We start from the raw sequence: 23,752 nt of genomic DNA on the forward strand, positions 1-23,752 counted from the left end.
TATACTTCTACACGGATTTTAGAAGTTGTGATTATTACTGCCAAAAAGGGGGTATGAATGTCAGGGGTGGGGGTGTTACTGAAGCCAAGGGCTGTTCAAGAGGGTAGGAAGAGGTCAAAAGTGTGGAAGTACTTGCTGCCCTGGCAAGGTAAGTTTTGAGAAGAATCCATTGGATTTAGGGACTGGGAAGTTGTTGGCTTTGAGCTTGAGCCGTGTTCGTGGAATGGCGGAAGCAAAAGCCATATTGTCAAGTGGGTTGAGTTGGTCATGAGCAAGTAAAGATGTGTTTGTAGGCGACTCTGAGAAATCAGGCTGTGAGGGGGAAAGAGGACTTGAGTAGATGAGTTGGGTGGAGGGAAAGTTGTGTTAGGATGGGAGGCTGAAGCCTGTGTGAGTGCTTCTGGGAGGACACAGCTTAGGCCAGACCAAGAGGCTGAAGACCATGCAGAGAGTTTCTGAGAAGGGGGAGCTGATAGAAGCAGAACACGGCTGGGGGGGGGGGCGCCTGGGTGGCTCAGTCGTTGGGCGTCTACCTTCGGCTCAGATCATGATCCCGGGGTCCTGGGACTGAATACCACATTGGGCTCCTTGCGTGGCGGGGAGCCTGCTTCTCCCTCTGCCTCCTGCTCCCCCTGCTTGTGCTCGCTTGTGCGCTCGCTCGCTCGCTCTCTCACAAAATCTTAAAAAAAGAAAAAAAAGGAACACGGAGGGTTGGCCTGAGAGAGGAAGGCTGCCTTTCTTGGGACGGGAGTGAGGGAAAGGAGGGCAGGTGGCGGGTGGATTGAGGTGGAGGGAAGTTGTGGGAATTTAATTCGGTGACGTTGGCAGGGAGTTTATCTGCTAAAAATGAGGGGGTGGGGAGGGTCTGAGGCAGGAGAAACCCAGTCAAGTGGGAGAGAGAGACGTGTGCAGATAACTGGAGGAATGTGAGACGTGCCAAGCACTTGGAGGCCTCATGGGCAGGGGCCAAATGGGGCCAGGGGGAATGGTGGTTAAGCACATGTTAGAGCAAGATTTGAGCACTCTAGAAGGAAGAAGGCTAGCAAATGAAATGTCAGAAGAGGCAAACAGTTCTTGCCCTTAACCAGCAATCATGAGATATAAAATGTTACGAACCTGAACCTTGTTTTCCTGTCTTTGGGACTTAGGTCATGTGAACATAGGATATATCTGAGGGGTTTACAGCACGCCTTTGCCATAATTAATACATCTAGTGAATTAATCGTCCATTATAATTACAACAGTGTTTGCTTTGGAGATAAAAATTCAAGAATGTAAATAAATAAAAACTTAAGGCAAATATTTGAACCCTTAGTTGGTTTTCTGCCTTGGTTCTTCTGTGCATCAGGCTTTAAGAAATGAATGATTTGCTCTATCATGATACCATAACTGTGATCATTTTCATCTGTGGCTGTTTTCACAAGATCCTCTCCTGTTCAACTCCAGCATCCTCTGACCCTCAGAAATTAAGTCTCGATTGAAAATACTGTGAACTTAAGAGTTTCGTAAGGTTGTTTCCCAGATATCTTTGGCCTGTTAGAAATGTAAGCGACATCATTTTTTCTAAAATATATGGCATTTGGGGATGCCTGGCTGCCTCAGTCTGGGGAGCGTTCGATTCTTGATCTCGGGGTCGTGCGTTTGAGCCCCACGTTGGGTGGAGAGATGACTTTAAAAATAAAATCTTTAAAAAAATAAAATACGGGTGCCTGGGTGCCTCAGTTGGTTGAGCGGCTGCCTTCGGCTCGGGTCATGGTCCTGGGGTCCCGGGATCGAGTCCTGTGTCAGGCTCCCTGCTCGGCGGGGAGTCTGCTTCTCCCTCTGACCTTCCCCCCTCTCATGTACTCTCTCTCAAGTAGATGGATGGAATCTTTAAAAATAAAATAAAATAAAATAAAATAAAATAAAATAATAAAATAAAATACACAGCAATTAGATGTTGAAGGACCTTGTATTGTGAGACACTTTCCTCTAGCAATGGGCAATCAGCCTCAAGCCCTTCCTGACCCAGGGCAAGTGCAAACACTTCCCAGAGGCCAGTCCATCCCAGATGGTGAAAGGGAAACATGATTTCCTTTCAAGAAAAGACTTGGAAACCAGAGTCCTAGATACTTGCTTCAGGTTTCCTGCGCAGCTCCTTCCACTGAGGTGTGTTTCTAAAGAACCCGTGCTGTCATCTGTGAGGTAGCACATTAATCCCTTCAAAAAAGGGATTTTCAGGGGCGCCTGGGTGGCTCGGTCGTTAAGCGTCTGCCTTCAGCTCAGGTCATGATCCCAGGGTCCTGGGATCGAGCCCCGCATCGGGCTCCCCGCTCGGCAGGAAGCCTGCTTCTCCCTCTCCCACTCCCCCTGCTTGTGTTCTCTTCTCTCGCTATGTCTCTGTCAAATAAATAAACTCTTAAAGAAAAAAAAAAGATTTTCAGGCACTCTGTGAATAAAGAGGGTGACGGTGATGGAGTCACAAGTTCTAGACTAATGAGGTAATTTTTTATTTTTGAAAACTTACATGGAATGTGTAGTCTTTTGGAATTTTTGGGATCATTTCAAAGTCGTCTCCCTAAAGCATTTACCACACCACGTGTAGATGTGTTCCTAGAGGCAGCCGAGGCGCGGGCTCAACCTGGGCTGCTCTCTCCACGCTTGCCCTTGCCCATTGCAGCTCCTGTACTGGAAAATATTCAAGAGGGTAAACATCAATTCTCCACAGAACTGCCACTGGAGAAACGAAGACTTCAGTTTTTAGAAGTCTTTCCCCTTTTATTTACCCCCCTTCTTGGGCCATTAGTTTGACTTGGTGAAAAATAATTTTCTGCTGTCATCCTTTAATGTGTGTGTGTGTTTGTGTGTCAGATATTTCAAGAATAGACAATAAGGATATTTAGAGACATCTGGCTATAGCAGTGGGACAGGTCAGCCCATCCCTCCCTGGAAAGAAAAAAAAAAAGAAACTAAAATGGTCAAAAACAACCTTTTGGGGGGGTCCTGGTAATTGACCAGAAACAGGCAAGAAACTGACAAGGTCTGCCCATCCCTCCCTGGAAAGAAAAAAAAAAAGTAGGAAACTAAAATGGTCAAAAACAACCTTTTGGGGGCCCTGGTAATTGACCAGAAACAGGCAAGAAACTGAAAATTGTTGATTTTTGAAAAACACCTAGAGCTTCCGGTAAGAACCACAGGAGTCTGTAGGCCTTCCTGCCTGGGGCTCCCCAAACCTCCCAGTTTTCCTCGCACCAAGCCCATCATGAAAAGCTAGCAAAAGCTAATCATGCAAACCAGCAGCTTTGTTGCCCGAGGGGGTGGGCTGCATGGGGGGGGGGGTGGGTGCGCGGGAGTAGACTATGCACAAACTGCGACTTTGTCCATTAAAAGTGCTGAACTTGGAAGGAGACATGGTGAAAAGACAGTCTGCCCTTCTTCGGGTCGCAGTTCCAGATAGGGCGAGGGGCCGACCCGTGGGAACGAAGCGGGGAGACTCTGAACTGAGAAAGCCAAGGAAGGACTGGCCTTAGAGCGTTTCTCGGTCTGCGCCCAGGGCCGCGGGCCGGGGATGGAAGCCGCACGGGCTCTGCGGGCCATTAGGCCACGCAGCCGCAACCTCTGAGAAGCCAGAGCACAGGATGAAAAGAAAAAAAAGAATATAAAAACACCAGAGACGCCAGGAGCTGCTCTCTCCCACGGCGGAGACCGGTTTCCTCAGTTTTTAAATCGAATCAGGTTTTTTTTACAGCGGAATACCGTACTTGCTCCAGTATCATCCAAATTGTCCAGATTTCAAGAAAAAATTGTAAGGCAAAGAAGAAGGTGTGACCCAGGCTCAGGAAAAAAGCCATCAGAAGAAACTGTGTGGGCCCAGATGTTGGATGTAGCCCACAAAAACTTCCAAGCAGGGATGGCAAGGACAAAAAGTACATTCAAAGGGTACAGAATAGACACTTGTGTACACAATACGCAGCTTTATCAAATCTTAACACTGGGTCATATTTCCTAAAGAACGATGCTTTTTATTCGAGAAAATTTTGAACTTGGACTTCATGAAAACAGAAAGCAGCATCATGAGCCCATGGATGCGCTGCCAGCTACCTTCTTCTTTTTTCTCTTCTTTCTTTTTTTAAGTTTGATTTATTTATTTGACAGAGGGCATGAGCAGGGGAAGCAACAGGCGGACGGAGGGGGAGAAGCAGACTCCTGGCTCAGCGGCGCTCGATCCTAGGACCCCAGGATCATGACCTGAGCCGGAGGCGGATGCTTAACTGACTGAGCCACCCAGGCGCCCGTCTTCCTTGTTCTTTATTTTGAAAGCTTTTTCACATAGCACATCTTAAAACTAACAAGTAAGGAGTCAATTTTGTTACTTTTTGGAGGACGACAGAGATGATCAAATAATGCATGCTGCTTCCCTTCCTGAATTCTCCAGGCTTATTGTTAAAATTTGCCATCCCAGGGGCGTCTGGGTGGCTCAGTTGGTTAAGCGTCTGCCTTCAGCTCAGGTCATGACCTCAGTGGGGAACCTACTTCTCCCTCTCCTGCTCCCCCTGCTTGCGCACTCTCTCTCTCCCTCTCTCTCAAACAAAAAAATTTGCTATCCCATCTGGATATATAGAGAGGCTTGCAAGGTCTGTCCTTTGTTTGCTGTTAAAAGTCCTTCCTTTTGTGCAATATGACCTATAGGATAGTCGGGTAAATTTTTAATTTTATTTTGGCAAAATTCAAAGTTGACAGATATCGTTCCCTCTAATTTTTGAAGGTGCTGATTTTACTGGTCTGATTAATTGAGGAATTTGGGAACTGCTAATCTTAGGTGGATTGTGAATAGGAAATGAGATAATTTGAACATCATGCCATCGTGAAGTCATATTAAGTTTGCCCTAAACTCAATCCACAAGTGTCTGAAAACAGAGACAAAAATGAAATAGGGATGGCAAATAGATGATTGCCGTTAGCTATTTTCTTGAGTGCACATCTGGGGCCCCATGGCAGAAGGTGTGCTTGCCTAAAGTCTTTTATAGTAGAGATCCCGTATTTTACATGCGGTTATATGTTAAAACCATGGCCAGTGAAAATAATCCACAAGAAAAACCCAGGTGTTTTCACAATTTGCTGAATTTCCTGAGAATTCCAAGCATGTGCAGAAAATTCTGATGTCTTTGAACAAGTTGGTTAAAGTACAGTTAGAGAATCCCAAGTCATCAGGGAAGAAACCCTGAAAATCCGAGTTTCAATTTCTGTTCTGCCCCTAATTCTCTGATCCCAAGTAAACGAGTCTCTCTGGGCTTTTGTTTTCACATTTGTAAAATTAAGGGGTTACAGTAAATGATTTATAAGTTTTTAGGACTAGGTCCCCTTCTCCAGGCAATGCCCTTTTTAACCTTCTCAAGACTGGTGGGGAAACCTCTTTGCGCCCTCCCTTGGCCAGTGCAAACTTACTTGCGCTCTAGAGAGATGGAGTGGGGGGAGGGGCACCTGCTAGGTACTTTATGAACGCTATCTTTTTTTTAAAGATTTTATTTATTTATTCATCAGAGAGAGAGAGAGAGAGAAGCAGGCCCCCAAGGAGCAGTGAGCCCGATGTGGGACTCGATCCCAGGACCCTGGGATCATGACCTGAGCTGAAGGCAGATGCTTAACCATCTGAGCCACCCAGGAGCCCGAACACTATCTTTATTACAGCACCATGTTGTTATTTTTGCCCCCATTTTATAGCTGAAAACCTGGAGCTCAGAAGGTTAAAGATTTACTTAGGGTCCTATATTTGTTGGCGTTCTCCAGAGAAACAGAACCAATATTTTCTTTTCTTTATTTTTTTAAGAATTTATTTATTTGTCAGAGAGTGAGAGAGAGCACAAGCAGAGGGAGCCGCAGGTGGAGGGAGAACCAGGCTCCCCGCGGAGCAAGGAGCCTGATGCGGGGCTCGATCCGAGGGCCCTGGGATCATGACCTGAGCCGAAGGCAGACACTTAACCGACTGAGCCACCCAGGCGCCCCACAATGGAGAACTATCTTTACTATAGGAATAGAAACAGGCAAGGAAAGTAGAGACAGAACTGATGCTCCTGAGGGTTTCTGGCGGAAGCAGCTGCTTGTCCTCTGGTGTCCATTCTCTGCGTTCCCAGTAAGAGAACTCCAGATTCTTAAGTAAGTCGGTTCGTGATCTCTCAGGACACAGGCTACATCTCCTAGCGTCCCTTGCAGCTGAATGCTACTATCAGCTTCTTTTTTTTTTTTTTAAGATTTTATTTATTTGAGAGAGAGAGAATGAGAGATAGAGAGCACAAGAGGGAAGAGGGTCAGAGGGAGAAGCAGACTCCCAGCTGAGCAGGGAGCCCGATGTGGGACTCGATCCCGGGACTCCAGGATCATGACCTGAGCCAAAGGCAGTTGCTTAACCAACTGAGCCACGCAGGCGCCCGCTACTATCAGCTTCTATCCTACTTCCTGAAATGTGAGTGTGGTGGTGGTGGGCCATTTTGGACCAAGTAGAAGGAGGTCAGCACTCTAGAGATTGCCAAGCAGCAAGATAGATGGAGCCCGAATCTCTGATACCTTAAAGGGATACAGCTGCCAGAGTAGCCCTAGACCACCGTCCTGCAGAGTGTAATGTGAGAACACATATCATTCTGTCATCAAACGTAACTGTTGAGGTATTTCTGTTAAAAAAAAAAAAATCAACACAAACCACCACCACCCAACCATAAACTACCACTAGGATGGAGTCCTTTTGACTTACTTATTAGTTCACAGAGAGTGAACTTATCTCCTTGATGTGGTGCCTGGTAAGTCAGGAGAGGAAATGGATTTGGGGAAGTAGTCCAGAAGGAGTTGAACATGAGCAAGAGAGAAGCCAGGGATGGTGAGGGGGCTTTATTCAAGAGTCACCAGCATAATTGAATGTTTATGGGACCTATGTCCCATAACAGCTCTGGGACCAGTGACTATGCCCAGGAGGGTAATGGGAAAGAGTACAGAATCTGGATCTAACTTTGGGGGACCCTTCTGTTAGTGGAGGGAGAAAAAAAGGGGGCTGGAGAAAATGCAGTCAGAGTCATAGTGGGAAAACCAGGATAACTTAAGGTCTTAGACACAAGAGAGGAGAAGATGGGTCATTAATGGTCAAATTCTTCAAAGGGACAGACGAACAGTTAGGAATGGAGGAGGAATGCATTTGACCATGAGATCACTGGAAAACTCAGGAAGTACCATTTGGGGTAAATGGTGGGGCATGGACAGATGTCCGATGGCTAAGGTGGGAGTAGGTGGTGAGGAGGTGGCTGACACATGGACTCACTGAGGAGCCGGAGCGGGGGTGGGGAGCCACAGGGGCACTCGGACAAGAGAAGTTCCCCCTCCGCAGGTTGGGAAGACCTGCACCATGGAGCCACTGCCCAGCACCTCACTTGGTGCTTATTTTAGTTTCCTGATTGTTTTGGGTCCAACTTTGAATGATACAGGAAGTGAAAGGCTTTATTCATGCTAAGAAAAGGAGAGAAGGTAATGGCAGGAGGACCTATGGAGTTCTAGACTGTTTGCGGGGTGCTAGGAAGCAATCAGCCGTGTAACCAGCAAGTCAGAGAAAGCAAATCTTGGTAACTGGAAAGCATGAGGACCCTGGAGCCAAATAGGCTTGGTTTGGGCTGGAATTTGTTTGTTTGGGTTTATTGTCTGCGTGGCCCTAATCTCTTTGGGTCTTGTCTTCATCTGCAGAATGCCATAGTTTTACTATGGCGGTCAAAGGAGAGGGTTTGTGTGGATTCTAGCATGATCTAGACATTCAATAACATTGTCTTCCCTGTTTTGCTTTTGTTTTCAGAAAGACATTGTGATGTAATTATTTTTGGACAGTAAAACATTAAACAACTTAATAGTTAAAATATATCGTTAAATGTATAATTTTGTGAAATCCGCCCCCCCCCAGTTTGAATGTCATCTTTTTTTTTTTTTTTTTTTTAAATAGCCCATCTGTCTTCTAACCCATGGCGCAGTGAGGACCTTGAGCTTCACTGGGCCAGGAAGGTCCCATTCAGTAGATGATAAACTTTTAGATGTTCACTACCACGTACATTTTGTGAAGTTGTGTCATAGCTCTAACTGTATTTGATTCCGATGATGGCAGGAGGGGCAGATGTTGGGATTTTGATGTAGCAACTAAAAAAGGAAAAACACTTAGGGAAGTGATGGTCCCTAAGAAGCCAGCAAGGGTCCCCTAGCAGTTCATGCTCAGCAAACCTCATTCCCTTTTTTAAAACAGAATTGCCAGATCGGGAAATGCTGTAGATAACATGTGTTTTGATGTTAGTAGGACATCTGACAAGGCCTCTTACCAAGTTTTTGTGGATGGGGCTATGTATGCTGAGTGGGAGAAGCTGGTGACACCCCAAGTTAGACAATCAGCAGTGGCCCCAAAATGTTGAAGAAAGAGAAGCAGATCGGGACCAACCTGGACAGAGCACTCACTCCAGCCCGTGTCTTAGTGTTTTATTGATGACTCTGATAAAGTCAAAGAAGTCACAGTCAGCAGACACGTAGTTGTCAAAGCTGGGAAGGATACCATACTTTACATAGTAAAATTAATGTTGGAAAAGATCTTGGACAATGGATGACGATTTAAGAGGATACGTGGATGACCTTGTTCTCCATTAAGGGGGACTCGCAGTCCAAACACGGGACGAAGAAGAGGGTGTTAGCAACCTGTGTACCACGGGTTGTTTTTGTTGATGCCAAGTCAGTTTGAACCAAAAGGCTGATGTGGCCACGGAGGAGGAGACCAAGCGTTTGGCGGCAGAGTCACGTGACACAGGAGCCCTTGAAAGAACCCGGGGTGCTCCTCCTGGGAAAGAGGACACCAGCACTGCTAGGAGGGGGAGCTGTTTTCACGAAAAGGAAGCTGTAGCCACGTAGAAGGGGGAATGGTAGCCCAGGGCTGCAGAGGGGAGAATCATATAGGCAAGCCGATTTGGGTTCAACTCAAGGCAGAACTTTCTTTTTTTTAATTTTTTTTATTCTTATTTATTGAGAGAGAGAGAGAATGGTAGAGAGAGAGCATGAGAGGGAAGAAGGTCAGAGGGAGAAGCAGACTCCCTGCCGACTGGGGAGCCCGATGCGGGACTCGATCCCGGGACCCCAGGATCTTGACCTGAGCCGAAGGCAGTCGCTTAACCAACTGAGCCACCCAGGTGCCCAAGGCAGAACTTTCTAACACTGTGAGCTGTTCAATGGTGACCTGGGCTGTTTAGTGAGGTTAGGATTCCCTTTTGTCCGTGGAAGTGCATAATTCGCTAGTTATTAAAGATATTTCGGAGGGGATTGTATAGGATAAGGATTTGGACACAGTGACAATCATGAGAATAACCAACTTTTATTTTATTCTCACAACAACCCTGAGAGGTAAATATTATCTCCTTTTTGAAGATGAGGAAACCGAGAGGCAGATTGGTTAAGTGCTTCATCCAAGGTCATCCAGCAGGTAGGTGGCAAAACCAAGACAAAGACCAAGTCTTTCATTGCAAGCCTAACTCTCTCCCCTCTTCCAACCTTGGAGTTTTATATTTTTTTATTTTTATTTTTATTATTTTTTTAAAGATTTTATTTATTTTTCAGAGAGAGAGAGAGAGAGAGAGAGAGAGAGAGAGACAGAAGCAGGCAGAGGGAGAAGCAGGCTCCTTGTTGAGCAAGGAGCCCCGATGTGGGATTTGATCCCAGGACCCCAGGATCATGACCTGAGAGGAAGGCAGATGCTTAACTGACGGAGCCACCCAGGCGCCCCAACCTTGGAGTTTTAAAATGGAAACAATCTCTGGTCCAAGATGGGTCCCTGGACAGTTTTGCTTTCAAGATCCTCAATTTGCTCAATTTGTAGAAAACAGGCATATTGATTTTCTCTCCCTCCTTTTCCTTCAAGAAGGTTGATACTATAAGTGAGGTCCGTGGACTAGTCATTTAAAACTCTTCTTACTCCCCAAATAGCGCTATGTAAATAGAATATATGTTTATTTTTATTATTTTTTAGATTTTTTTTTTTTTTAATTTGACAGAGAGAGACACAGCGAGAGAGGGAACACAAGCAGGGGGAGTGGGAGAGGGAGAAGCAGGCTTCCCGCCGAGCAGGGAGCCCGATGCAGGGCTTGATCCCAGGACCCTGGGATCATGACCTGAGCCGAAGGCAGATGCTTAACGACTGAGCCACCCAGGCGCCCCTATTTTTATTATTTTTTTAGAGAGAGAGAAAGAGAGAGGTTGGGGGATGGGCAGAGGGAGAGGAGAGAGAGAATCTTAAGCAGACTCCATGTCCAATGTGAAGCCTGACGGGGGGCTGGATCTCAAGACCCTGAGATCATGACTTGAGCCGAGATCAAGAGTCGGACGCCTAACGGACTGAGCCACTCAGGCGCCCCTAATATATGTTTAAGTTAAAGTAACCTCATATTTTGAATAGGTAATACATGCTCATGGTACAAAATTCAAATTTTACCAAAAGGTGAGCAGTGAAGAGCAAATTTTCCTTTCACTTCTCTTCCCCAGCTGCCTACCCAATTTCCTTCCCAGGAGACAAACTATGCTAACCGTTTCTCATGTATCCTTCATATACACAAGCAAGAAGTTGTGTATATATATATTTTTCTCAAATGGTGACATGCGCTACACACTTCTACAACTTGCTTTTACACTTACTAATATATTCTATGGAGCTATATAAAATTACCAATATTCTACCGTTTTGACTCTGCTGGAAATCCTTCAATATTAAGCACACAAGGAGCTGGTTCAGTCCTTTTTTAGAAAAAATAATAAAGTATAACATACATAAGACTTCATGAATCCTAAGTGGACACTCCTCTGTGTAACCAGGACCCAGATTACTAATTCGAATGTTATCAGCATCCAGAAGTGCCCCTCGAAGTCACTACCTCATTCAGAATTCTATGTAAAAGGACTCGTCCAGGATGTACTCTTAACGTATCTAGGTTTTTTTGTTGGTTGCACAACAGTCCGGTTTCGGAAGTCCCTCCTTTGTTTAACCCTATTGGTGTCCAACTAACTGATGGATGTTAAGACTGTTTATAAACTTCGGCAATTGGGATCAGTGAACAACCTTGTAAATATAATGTATTTAAAAAAATGTTTTATTATGGGAAATTTTCAGCATATACAAAGTAAATAGAATAGTATAGTAGACATCAGCTTTGACAACTATTAGTATCCTGACGTTTTTGTTGAATGCATTTTTATTTTTATAATTTTAAACGATTCTATTTGTATTTAAGTAATCTCTACACCCAACACGGGGCTCCGACTCATGATCCTGTATTTAAGAGTAGCACGCTCTTCTGACTGAGCCAGCCAGGCGCCCCATATGCATTTTTAGAGTAGGATTTCATTTACTTACTAAAAAGACGGCCTTTGAGAAGGCTAACTATGTAGACTTTGGAGTCTCAGTTGTGTCAGTGAATAGCTGTGTGACCACGGGGAATTACCTAACCTCTCTTAATCCCACGCCAATAAAATAGAGATCTCATTCCTATGGCATACAGTTATGGTGAGGACAGAGGACCTCATCAGGGCCTTTCCAGCTGTAGGTCGGGTTTTGTTGATGGGCCCAAGGGAAGATGCAGGTGGGGAAGGAGAGGCTCGGACTACTGCCAATCCCACGATGGTCTTTTCTAGAATAGTGTCTTTGGTAAAACTTCATCTCACGAAAAGTTTCCGGTGCTTAAAAACAGAAAGAAAGGAAGAAAAAGAAATAATTCGAACCGCCCCACCCCCCATACAATGAACGTGAAACACTGAACATAATGCTTTTAGGTTCTTATCCATCATTCTGCTTTCCCCGACTGTCCTTTTTTGTCTTTTCAAATCACCATTTCACTTGTTAAAATCCCTTTCGAGCCAAGGAACACTTTAAAAAAATTATAATTTTTTCCAGCTTTATTGAGATCTATAATACGACACCGAGTCCGGGTAAGGTGGACTGCGTGGGGATTTGTGACTGGCCACCGTTTCATTAAAGGAGGAACGTGTCCCCCCCGAGAATCAGGGGACGAGGGCCGGGCGGAGCGCGTGGCCTCGGGAAGGTTTGCATTGCACAAGCTGATGTCTAGAATCAGCCTCAGCCAGATTCCATCGTCCTCCTCGTCCCCACCCCCTCGTGCTCCCCACCCCTTCTTCGAGAAAACCGTGAGTCTCCCGTGGCTTCCCCCAAGCCTCTGCTTTACTGGGTCTGGCTCCCCAGTACACCCTCAGATTCGGGGCCCGGCCGCTGCGTCTGTCCTGAGTTCAAGTCGTCCGTCTCCGGGACGACGACTTCCGCGGGCGTCCCCAGCCTCCCAGGGGCTAGGGTGCCGGATCCTCCTCCCCCGCCTCGGCCTGGCCGCCCCGGCCGCCCGGGGCAGCGCCGTCCTCGCTGGGTGGGAAGTAAAGGGTCAACGGGACCTCCCAGCCCCCCGCCCCCCTGCACTTGCCCGCCAATCGCCTCCGGTAGAGATGCGGGGAGCGCGAGTGCGGCTGCTCCGGCGGGGCGGCGGGACGCGGCTCTCCTCCCAGCCGAGCGCTGGGTCCTGGCAGACGCCCCAAGATTGTTGTGAGGAGTCTAGCCAGTTGGTGAGCGCTGTAATCTGAACCAGCTGTGTCCAGACTGAGGCCCCATTTGCATTGTTTAACATACTTAGAAAATGAAGTGTTCATTTTTAAAATTCCTCCTCCAATTGGTTTAATGCTGAATTACTGAAAAGGGCTAAGCAAAACCAGGTGCTTTCTCTGTGGGCTCTCCAGTGGCTCGGAGGACCCAGGCTCTCCCCTTGTCCTCCCCACGACTGGCTCGTCCCCCTGGAATAAAATACGGGCGAGCCCCAAGGGCCCAGAGGGAGCCGAAGTTCAGGGCCGGCTCCGAGGTCCTGCGCAGCCAACTTTTTCTTTTTCCCCTTTGTTGCTCCTGCTCACACATCTTGGACATGCCAGGATTAAAAAGGTAGGTTCCCCCCTGCTCAGGACTTTTTTCCTCCAGGGTCTGGAAACCTTACTAAAAACCTGATGGGTGGAAAATGGCTATGGCTGGGATTCAGGCTGTGTCAGGATATTGGAAAAGGCATTAGCTAGTGATGCAATGATACTGTTAATTACAAAAAGCTGCGCCTCTGTAATTTCCATCTTGAAGCCTTCTTTTGGGAGTGGGTATTTTATAATACGGCTTCAGAAGGCAGCATCTGAGAGAAGTTTGCAAAAACCTCAGAGCTTGATGTTCACTCTTTCTTTTCTGAAAGGGCAGCAAATTTGTGTGTCGTTTTAGAGTGTGTATATATATATATATGTATATATATATACATATATATATATGTATTTCTAAAGCTGGGAGACCAGTTACTAGTTCATTAGCAATCATTTTGCTGCATTGGCTGTTGGACAAGCGGACGGGCTAGCCGAACATCCTGAAATTGGATTTGCTCTATGTCTGTGTGGGATTCACAAAGGGCATGCGACCCAGAAGTTTCAAGCCAATGAAAAGTGGGGACTACAGACAGAAATACATGTAAGCAAACGTTTTGCTATTCTTTAAGGAAATTGCAATTTCAGTCAAGGAATCCTTAAACCTTGAAGAACTTTATCCAGATTATATCTGCACGGTCTTTAGTGAACTCTTAAAAATGTAGCTGCTTTAGACAGATGAACTGTGTGTCGGCGGGGCAAGGGTGGTCCTGTACTGGGGACCGGCACTTCTCTGACAGATAGCCCTGAGACTCAGCTGGCCCCTCTGGCTTTCCTTACACTGTAGGCTGGTGCACAAAATGGGTGGACCCACCTGTTTTTGAAAGTTCCAGGGACCAGTTATGAGCATCCAAGTCTCCCCTAGAATTTCTATAGTTCCTTTATTTTTAGAGTTTTCTGGAGTTCTTCATGACAAGGTGTAACTGTTCGGGAGACTATGAGAGAGCAGCAGGGCGTGGGTTCCTTCACTTTCGGAAAACCCTCCCGATCCATCGGCCTGAAACTTACTTGGTCCCCAGGACTCAGCTGTGGTTCTTCCAGGAGGCCGGGCTTCAGGCTGGACCTTTCCGAGGAGACCTGTCCCAGGGCTGCCCTCCAGCCAAAGGGAACTGGGAGTAGGGGAGTCGGGGGAGAAATGGGGTTAGCATGCCTTTTCCACTAGCTCTTGGAGCCCACTGCATTCAGTCAGGCTGTTCTGTCTCCAACATAAACGAGACAGGGTTTTATAACCAAGCGAAAGGAAACTTCATGTGAAGAAACAGGAAAACATTGAAATTCATAATATACAGCTTGGAAAATAAATTTGTTATTGTTCTTCCATTCCTTCCAGATATAAATCTAGCCATCGCAAATATCAAAAAGCCCTGGGATTTGGCTCTGCCCTTTATAAGGTCAGAGCTGTCTCTGGCGTTCTAGAACCTGGCTCACACTGGCACTCAGATGAAATGAAAATGTGTGGACTCTCAGGGTCTTTATTCTTTTGATCGGGGACTAGATGAAGGAAGTGGGCCTGTGTCTTCTAGCACAGCGTCACGGTTCTGTTCTCCCTGGAGGATGTCAGCTCAATTCCAGGGCCCTCCGACTACCCAGGGTTGCTAATTCAGATGAGCCTTGTGTCCTGGATTGAGTCAGCTTTGTCATCTATCGAACATTCTTTTTATGAAGGGAGGGATTATAAAGTGGAGGTGTATATTGATAGTAGCAGGTCTTCAAGATCACCTCCTCTGGGAAGTCGTCTCTGACCTTCCTGTACCTGCCTCCAGCTCGGCTCTCGTGGCTCTCACTGGGTATTTCTCTTAGTGCCCTTACCAGTGCATATCGACGTTATCAGTTCAGGTGGTTCTCGAGCCAGCTCCCCAGGGCAGCGACTGGGTCATAGTTTTGTTGCTCTTCTGTCTAGGGCCCATGCTTGCAAGTAGTAGTTGCTCGGATAAATCACTACTGAACTGAACAATAATAGCGCTAAATAGCTCTTCATTTACATAGATATTTTTTAAACCATGGTAATAATTTTTAAAAGATTTATTTATTTATTTTAAAGATTTTATTTATTTAATTGACAGAGAGAGAGAGACAGCAAGAGAGGGAACACAAGCAGGGGGAGTGGAAGAGGGAGAAGCAGGCTTTCCGCTGAGCAGGGAGCCCTATGCGGGGCTCGATCCCAGAACCCTGGGATCATGACCTGAGCCGAAGGCAGTCACTTAACCAACTGAGCCACCCAGGCGCCCTATTTATTTATTTTAGAGAGAGAGTGAGAGAGCGAGCAGGGGGAGGGGCAAAGGGAGAGGGAGAGAGAGACTCTCAAGCAGACTCCCCACTGAGCACGGAGTCCAGCTCGAGGCTCAATCCCACAACCCTGGGATCATGACCTGAGCTGAAGCTAAGAGTCAGACGCTTAACCAACTGAGCCACCCAGGGACCCCCTAAACCATTATAATCGTTAAAAAAATTTTTTTTTAAAGATTTTATTTATTTATTTGAGAGAGAGAGAAAGCACATGAGAGGGGGGAGGGTCAGAGGGAGAAGCAGACTCCCTGCTGGGCAGGGAGCTCGATGCGGGGCTCGATCCAGGGACTCCAGGATCATGACCTGAGCCGAAGGCAGTTGCTTAACCAACTGAGCCACCCAGGCGCCCTCATTTTTAAAAATTTTTAATTAAATCTTTATTTTAAGATTTAATTTATTTGAGAGAGAATGAGAGAAAGAGCATGAGCAGGGGGGAGGGGCAGAAGCGGAGGGAGAAGCAGACTCCCCGCGGAGCAGGGAGCCCGATGCGGGACTCGATCCCAGGACCCCGGGATCATGACTTGAGCTGAAGGCAGATGCTCAACCGACTGAGCCCCCCAGGCGCCCCTAAACCATCATAATCATTTTTAAGTGTAGAGTTCAGTAGCGTTAAGTACATTTCATGTTGTTGTGCAGTCAATCTCTAGAACTCTTCTCATCTCGCAAAACTGAAACTCTGTGCTCGTGAAACACTGACTCCCTATTCCTTCCCCTCCGCCCCTGGCACCCACCATCCTACCCTTTGTCTCTAGGATTTTAACTGTTCTGCGTCTCTCATATAAATGGACTCCTACAGTATTTGTCCTTTTGTGACTGGTTTAATTCACTTAGCATCACGTTCTCCAGGTTCATCCACGGGGTAGCTTACGCCAGAATTTCCTTCCTTGCTAAGGCCGAATAATATTCTGATCCACACTTGGTTTATCCATTCACCTGCTGATGGACCCTTGGGCTGCTTTCAGCTTTGGGCTATTGTGAATAATAATGCTGCTATAAACAGGGGTGTACAGATATCTCTTTACATCCCTACTTTCACTTCTTCTGGGTATCTCCCCAGGAGTGGAGTTGCTGGATCATATGGTAAATCCAGTTTTAATGTTCTGGGGTGCCGGCACCCATCTGCCCTGTTGGACCTCCCCACCAGCCCTGCACAAGGGCTCCAATCTCTCCGCATCCTTGCTAACACTTGTTGTTTTCTGCTGTTCTGATTATAGCTGTCCTGATGGGTGTGAGGTGCTGTCTACACTGTATTTTTAAAGCCTATTGGCAACCACGGTTTTATTGGATAGAAGCTTGTGGGGGAGGAAGAGTGGAAGTCTCAGGCTCAGAGAAGTTCGGTGGCTTGTGAATGGAGAGCCAGCCCGACCCACGGTTTCTGGACTCCTCCTCCTAAGGTCTCCCTCTGCATCCATTCTTCTCCCTGCTGCCCAGGTCCGCCGGCCCCTCTTTGCCACTGGGGCCTCTGTGAAGCGTGCTCTGGGATTAGGAGACGTTCCCGAGACACTTCTCTTCCATAGAACTCAAATGCTGCACGTTGGCACTTTCCTTTCATCTTTTGAGGAGGCTGTGTGTTCTCATTCACTCTGTTACCCTTTCGGAATAAAGACATTCCAAACTTTGCGAGAAGTAAAGACAAAGCAGCTGGTGCATACGTTGGTCACGCCACAGTGGTGGGTTTTAGATTTTGTCTTTGAAGTAGCAAAGACCTTTTATTAAAAAAAAAAATGTCATCTAACACACTATCCCAACATATAAAACCAGTAGAAGAGACATGGTTTTGTTTGGGATGTTTGGGGGTATCTGGAGTCTGCTTTGACCTCGGGAGCACCCCAGCCCCCCAATTATATACACAAAGTGGAGTCCCCATTGTAAGTACGTGGGCAGCCCGCGATCTCTGTCCCCAGCCCTGGATTCTGGAGGTACCTTGGGCATTTATATCTCGACTTCTTGCTCCCTGCAGGATCCTCACTGTTACCATTCTGGCCCTCTGTCTTCCGAGTCCTGGGAATGCACAGGTAGGATTTTAATTTTGTTTCTTACCTAGAAGTGTGTTAAAAATCAGGGTGAGGGGGTCCAGTCTTGCGTTTTAGAATCCCAGGATTTACAGCTCACCGAAGCTGAGCCCTGCCGTGCGCCCAGATGAAGGCTGGGCTCTGAGAAGTTGACCCCTGCCTTGGGGACAGGGCTGAGACTTGAGTTCTCATTCCCAATGCAAGACTTTGAATCGGATCCACTGCCTCCTTTGTGTCTTTTGGGACTTGATTTATGGTAAATGTTAGAAAGTCAGAGGTGCTCTAGGGCTTCTGGGTGGTTGTGCCCTGCATACATGTAGCCCCCGTGGGTCTGTGTATCTCCCGCAGACACGCATCCCCGGCTGGAGGAGGTGGGTCCCACCTCTGGGCCGAGCCCCCTGGCAGGAGTGTGCACAGGGGGTGGGGGAGTCAGGCTCCGGCAGGGGTCTGGGAGAGGCCTGTAGCGCCCAGACTTTATGAAGCCATATTTGTGTCAGCCTTTGCGACTGTGGGCACATCCCTCCTGCAAACTCACAGTGGCTTCTCTGTCTCTGGCTCACAAATGAATGAGGCCTCACCTTGGAGCAGGGTGAAGGGGCCACAGGCAGGTGGGGGAATATTTTTTCCCTTCATAGTAAGAATTTCGAAATGGATTCAGGCTATTAGGGATAGAAAGGATCTTGGGAAGAGTAACAGAGACTTAGAGCTTGGAAGGCCCTTGGAGTCCTCTGATCCAGCCTCACAGTGACAGATGGTGACATCTGGGCCCAGAGAGGACAGTGTCCCAGTCCTGTTGTTTACTGCATGGTGGCACTCCACATACATGAACACATCCAGTCCTTGCAGCTGCCCAGAACTAAGCGCTGTTACCCCCATTTTACAGGTGAGCATAGGAAGCTGTGACTAGCGGCTCTAGTGAGGAGCTGAAGCCAGGCAGGCTGGTGGACTAGAACACTCGCTGGTGCTTAGTTGGTGAGCCAGGCCCGGACTCCAGTCTCCTAGTTTCCCGAGCTTTATGACAACAGCCTTCTGGCTCATTTGCTCCCTTTCTTTTGCCCCAAGGCCCTAAGACTCCTGAGCCCACTCCCATGCATGCAGGCTGAATCCATCCTCTCCGAAAACCAGCCCACAGCGTGGGGAAGCCAAACCCTGGAAGGCGCAGAGAAGGCCAAGGATGGGGTTCCCAAAGTCATACATTCCTTCTCTGCCTGTTCCTATAGAATGTCTATCTTCAGGGTCTTCCCCAGAAGCCCACGGACTTTTGGCCCCCATGACATTTTTCTAAGGCCATAAAGTTGTAAACACAGGTTGCACGTGAAGACCACAACCCTCAGAGACTGTTGAGACCTGTCTATTTCTGGAAGCATCTTTGTGTAATTGTCTCGGGGAGACGGAAATAGGGGGATTTCCCCAGTACTCCTTTTCTTAAAAAACGGGCTGCATCGCTGTGTAGCTTTTCAGGTGAGAGGGTTGGGTTAGGGGACTTCACAGGGGGCAGGGCACTCACAGGGGGCCCTGAGAAAGGGAAATCAAATAGCACCCAGAGCAAGAGAGTGATTGCCCTTGAAAGCAGTCATACCCACTCCCAGAAAGAGATGAACACAGGATGTGCCTCGTTGTGTGGATCAGATGTGATGATTCCTGCTCTTCATAAGCAGAGCAGGAAACAGCCCCCAAATCTGCAGATATTGGGGGTTTTGAAGCAATGGTGTGGGGGGGGGGAGTTCAAGGCATAATGCTAAGTGTAAAATGATTATAAGAAAATACTAAAACGAAGGGGGGCAAATAGGCCTTCTAATACAGATCTTGGTCTTACGGATTTTTTTTTTTTCCTTTTCCCGAACTTTCCCGAACTTTCTGTGATGTCCTTACAATACTTTTATAGTAAAAAAATAAATAAATAAAAGTAAGGAGCACGACCTTACCTCTTTCTCCTCTCTCCTTCCCTGCAGCAACAGTGTACTAACGGCTTCGATCTGGACCGCTCGTCAGGACAGTGTTTAGGTACGAGGCCACCGAGGATCCTGCACTGGGTGGGGGGCCTTCCGTGACAGACCGATGGTGGGGCTGTTTCTTTCCCAGCTGCTGCTCGATATTATCAAAGCTGTATTGGCCTGGATTATGGAAGAAAACAGTGCCACAGAATGTCTGAAGTCAGTAATGCCCGTTTATCAATTACTTGCTTTGTGGCCAGCCCCATGAGGGGGCAAAAATGAGCAAGGATTGATCCATATCCCCAAGGGGCTCGCCGTCTGTATTAGTTTCTGATGGCGCTGTAACAAATTGCCACACACTTCGTGGTTTAAACAACAAAAATGTACCTCACGGCTCAGCTTAGAAGTTATCTGTCATTATCTATAATTATTTGTAGGTCAGAAGCTCTATTGGGGTTTCTCATGCTAACATCAAGGTGCCAGCAATGCTTTGTTTCTTTCTGGAAGCTCTAGGGGAGAATCCTTGCTCATGGGTGTTATTGGCAGAATTCACTTTCTTTTTTAGAAAAATTGAGATATGATTGATGCATAACCTTGTGTGAGTTTAAGGTGCACGAACTTGTTGATTTGATACACGTACATATCGCAGTATGATCTTCACCAGAGCCTTTGCTAACACCGCGCTCACATCACATAGTTATATTTCTTTTCCTACGGTGAGAACATTTAAGATCTACTCTCTTAGCAATTTTCAAGTCTCTAGTACAGTGCTGTTAACTATCCTCACCATGAGGCCCATGAGCTCCCCAGCACTTATTTGACTTACAACTGCAAGTTTGTGCCCTTCACCAGCCTCTCCCAGTCCCCAGCCCTTGTCAACCACCATTTCACTCACGATGTTTATGAGTTTGGCTTTTTTGATTGCACATATAAGGGAGATCACACGGTACTTGCTTTTCTGTGACTTATCTCATTTAGCATAATGTCCATCCACGGTGTTGGAAATGGCAGGATTTCCTTCTTTCTCTTGGATGAATAATATTCCATTGAGTATGTGTGTACAAACGTTGTGTGTGTATGTGTGTGTGTGTGTATCTTGATATAAACACGTCTTTATCCATTCATCTGCTGACGGACACTTAGGTGGTTTCCACACCTTGGCTCTTGTGAACGATGCTGCAGTGAACACGGGAGTGCAGACATCTCTTTGAGATTCTGTTTTCATTTCCTTTGGATAAATACCCAGAACTGCGATTGCTGGATCATAGGGTAGTTCTATTTGTAATTTTTTGACGACCTTCCATACCATTTTCTGTAGTGGCAGGACCAATTTATGTTCCCACAGAATCCCATTTCCTGCGGTGGCAGGACTGAAGGTCCCGAGTCCTTGCTGGCTGTCAGTAGAGGGCCTTTCCTGGTTTCTAGAGGCCTCCTCATTCCTTGCCTCATGGTCCCCCCCCCACACCCCCCCCCCCCATCTTCAGAGTCACCACTGTGAGTTAAGTCCCTCATGGGCTCTGGATCTCTTCTTTTTCCATTGTCACATCTCTCTGACCAGCCCTTCTTGCCTCTTCAAGTTCTTCTGCTTTTAAGGACTTAGGTCATTACACTGGGTCCACCCACGTAATCTCCTACACGCCCATCTCAAGGTCACCTGGTTAGCAGCTTTAATTCCCTTCATTCTCCTTTGCCAGGTAACCTGATGCAGTCCCAGGTTCCGAGGATCAGGACTGACCTCTGGGGGCTGTTCTCCTAGTACGTCATCTAGTGGAAGACGTAGACCTAGACGGAGTGTCAATAAAGAAAGCCTTCATGGAGGCCACATTTGAATGGGGCATTGAAGGATGAGTAGAATCCTGAGGAATGGCCTTCCTGGTGGAAGGAACCACAGAACCAAAGACCAGGGATGGAAAGGACGTTTAGAGTATAGAGTAGTTCGTTGTGGATGGAGCACAGCATATAAAAAAAAGCTAGTAAGTCAGCCCCACTTGTTCCCACCTCGGGGATGTATTTAGCTTTTTGATTATATTTGATCGAAGCCAGATCATTTATCTTCCCAGAGCTCATATCAGCTAAGAACCAGAGGGGGAGAGATGGTTCCCAAAAGTGACGAGTGCTAAGGAACAAAACCCTGCCCTGGACAGTCTAGGCTGGCACTTGGATTTGAAGTGCTGGGGGACGAGTATGGGCCAGGAGATGAGAGGGTGACAACCATTGTGTTCTGTCCCACCAGACTTCCGGAGGCTCTCAGGCTTACCGCTAGAGAACGGGGCACCTGAGCCTCAACATTTCCCTTTCCTGAGCTGGGAGTTGGTGCACGTGTCTTGGATGAGCTGGCTGGGGTGAGCATGTCTCCCCCTGCCTGCCGTTCCCCGTGGAGCAACCCCAAGGCTGGTGAGAGGGCCCAGTGTGTGGGCTCAGGCAGTGGGCTGCTCGTGCTGGAGCCAGAGTCCAGGCGTCCCCTGCCCCACTCCTTGCAAGGCCGATTTTCTAGGGAACCTACCTCCCCCGCTCCAGGCCCAACAAGCAGAACACCAGCCTGGCTGGACACGGTCCTGTTGGCTGGCACCGTGTGAGCTGACTCGCCAGTAAGCCTCCACTGTCTTCACAAGTAACTAGCTCTCAGCCAAGCCTTGTCTTCTTGATGCAAGGGACTCTTTTTTTTTTTTTTTTTTTTAAGATTTTATTTATTTATTTGAGAGAGAGAGAATGAGAGATAGAGAGCATGAGAGGGAAGAGGGTCAGAGGGAGAAGCAGACTCCCTGCTGAGCAGGGAGCCTGATGCGGGACTCGATCCCGGGACTCCAGGATCATGAGCTGAGCCGAAGGCAGTCGCTTAACCAACTGAGCCACCCAGGCGCCCCGATGCAAGGGACTCTTTCTCTCCCCTGCCCAGCTGTTATTTGGAGTAGAAGTGGGAATAATTATGAGGTCCATCCCAGGGTTTCCCGAGTGTCATAAAGGTACATGGGAGCACCTGGGATGTTTTTAGATGGTACACTCACAGATACATGCTCCCTTTTAGTATTTAAACATTCATTTTTACTGTTACTTTCTATTTATGTTGATTGGCAGTGTTTACTTGGGTTTCACATGTGGGTGATAATACAGGGTTTGTGGCTATGACTCGAATTGTGATGTGGTCTCTGATGGCTGATGTTTGGGCAACGCTGGTCAATGTGATTCAGTTTAGCCAACGTTTGAGCGTCGCTGCAGTGATGAGCCAGGGACTGCCCTCCGTGTTTGGGAGCAGATGTTGGTAGACTGCTTTGGGATCCTTGGCTGAAGTAGGCACCATGCACGGCATGGCCAGGGAGCCGCTAACCCTCATCTTTTCTGTGGCGTTTCCAGATATTGATGAATGCCGGACCATCCCTGAGGCCTGCCGAGGAGACATGATGTGTGTTAACCAAAACGGCGGGTATTTATGCATCCCCCGAACAAACCCAGTGTACCGAGGGCCTTACTCGAACCCCTACTCGAACCCCTACTCAAGTCCGTATCCTGCAGCGGCCCCACCGCTCTCAGCTCCAAACTACCCCACAATTTCGAGGCCTCTCATCTGCCGCTTTGGATATCAGATGGATGAAAGCAACCAGTGTGTGGGTGAGTAGCCCAGAGTCTCAGGCTTCTGCGCTCTGGGGAAGTCTTAATCCGGCAATGATGAAGTCCTAACCTGTGAAGCAACGACTTACTTTCTACAGAGTTCCTTCCCGCTTAGCGGCCTGTGTCCCCGGGAACCCTCCCACCCAAGAGTAGCTTAGATTGCTGTCACATCATGGTTCTCATCCAGAAAGCCGATTCGGGGAATCTCAGAAAGCAGGGGGAGTGGGAGAGGGAGAAGCAGGCTTCCCGCGGAGCAGGGAGCCCGATGCGGGGCTCCATCCCAGGACCCTGGGATCATGACCTGAGCCGAAGGCAGATGCTTAACCGACTGAGCCATTCAGGCACCCCCAGAAAGCCGATTTGTTTTTTCTTTATTTTCATCTGTCTGTCTTTCTATCATCTATCTATTTAAAGACTGAGCTTATATTTTTTCCGTTCAATAATAAATGCATCTGGTTTAACTTAGTGAATCCCAGAGAGAAGATCTAGAAAGGACCAGCACTTTCTCTTCAACACTTCTCACCCTTGAATGGAATGGATATTCTTGAAATAAAAAGAAGTCTTGAAGGCCATGGCCAACGGTTCTGGAAAGAGAGTGGGTTCCTTGGGTGGGTGCCAATGTTCTTTTGGCTAAAATGAGCCTCACTGATGGGAACTCACAGCAAGAGTAGACCTCTGGGAGGAAGGAGACCCCACATGGCATGAGGCCCCAAAGGGGTTGGCAAGTGGTTTGACCGGTGCCCTAGTGAGCTTTGGTGTCTGTTGGCCAGTGTGGCCTTGGCAGAGGCTTACCTGGGATCCTTCCTTAGTTGCTTTGATGGTTGGACCAAAACCCTTTGTGACTGTTTCCAGCTTTGGCAGATGGTCTAGAGTGATGATGGCTCCAGACTTTTTTGATCATGTACCTCATATCCGAGATCTTTTTGAGCCTGGCGCCCATGATAT

The 23,752-nt window shown here is 47.5% G+C and overlaps 1 protein-coding gene across 2 annotated transcripts in view; it reads left to right on the forward strand.

The window, feature by feature from the left end:
* Positions 1-12,938: 12,938 nt before the first annotated feature.
* FBLN5 (fibulin 5) overlaps positions 12,939-23,752 on the forward strand; it is a 76,369-nt gene continuing 65,555 nt past the window's right edge. The window contains exons 1-4 of one of the 2 annotated variants that reach the window (XM_028101227.2): positions 12,939-12,955; positions 17,216-17,270; positions 19,220-19,271; positions 22,553-22,807. In XM_028101227.2, the coding sequence (XP_027957028.1) occupies positions 12,939-12,955; positions 17,216-17,270; positions 19,220-19,271; positions 22,553-22,807 (379 nt within the window). Of the gene's footprint in view, positions 12,956-13,457; positions 13,514-17,215; positions 17,271-19,219; positions 19,272-22,552; positions 22,808-23,752 lie in introns of those variants that run through there. The other variant, XM_028101215.1, reaches the window with a different exon arrangement.

The sequence above is a fragment of the Eumetopias jubatus genome, unplaced genomic scaffold (assembly GCF_037043125.1).
Source record: "Eumetopias jubatus isolate StellerSeaLion01/CBP00866 unplaced genomic scaffold, mEumJub1_p1.0 scaffold_7, whole genome shotgun sequence".
NCBI classification, from domain to species: Eukaryota; Metazoa; Chordata; class Mammalia; order Carnivora; family Otariidae; genus Eumetopias; species Eumetopias jubatus.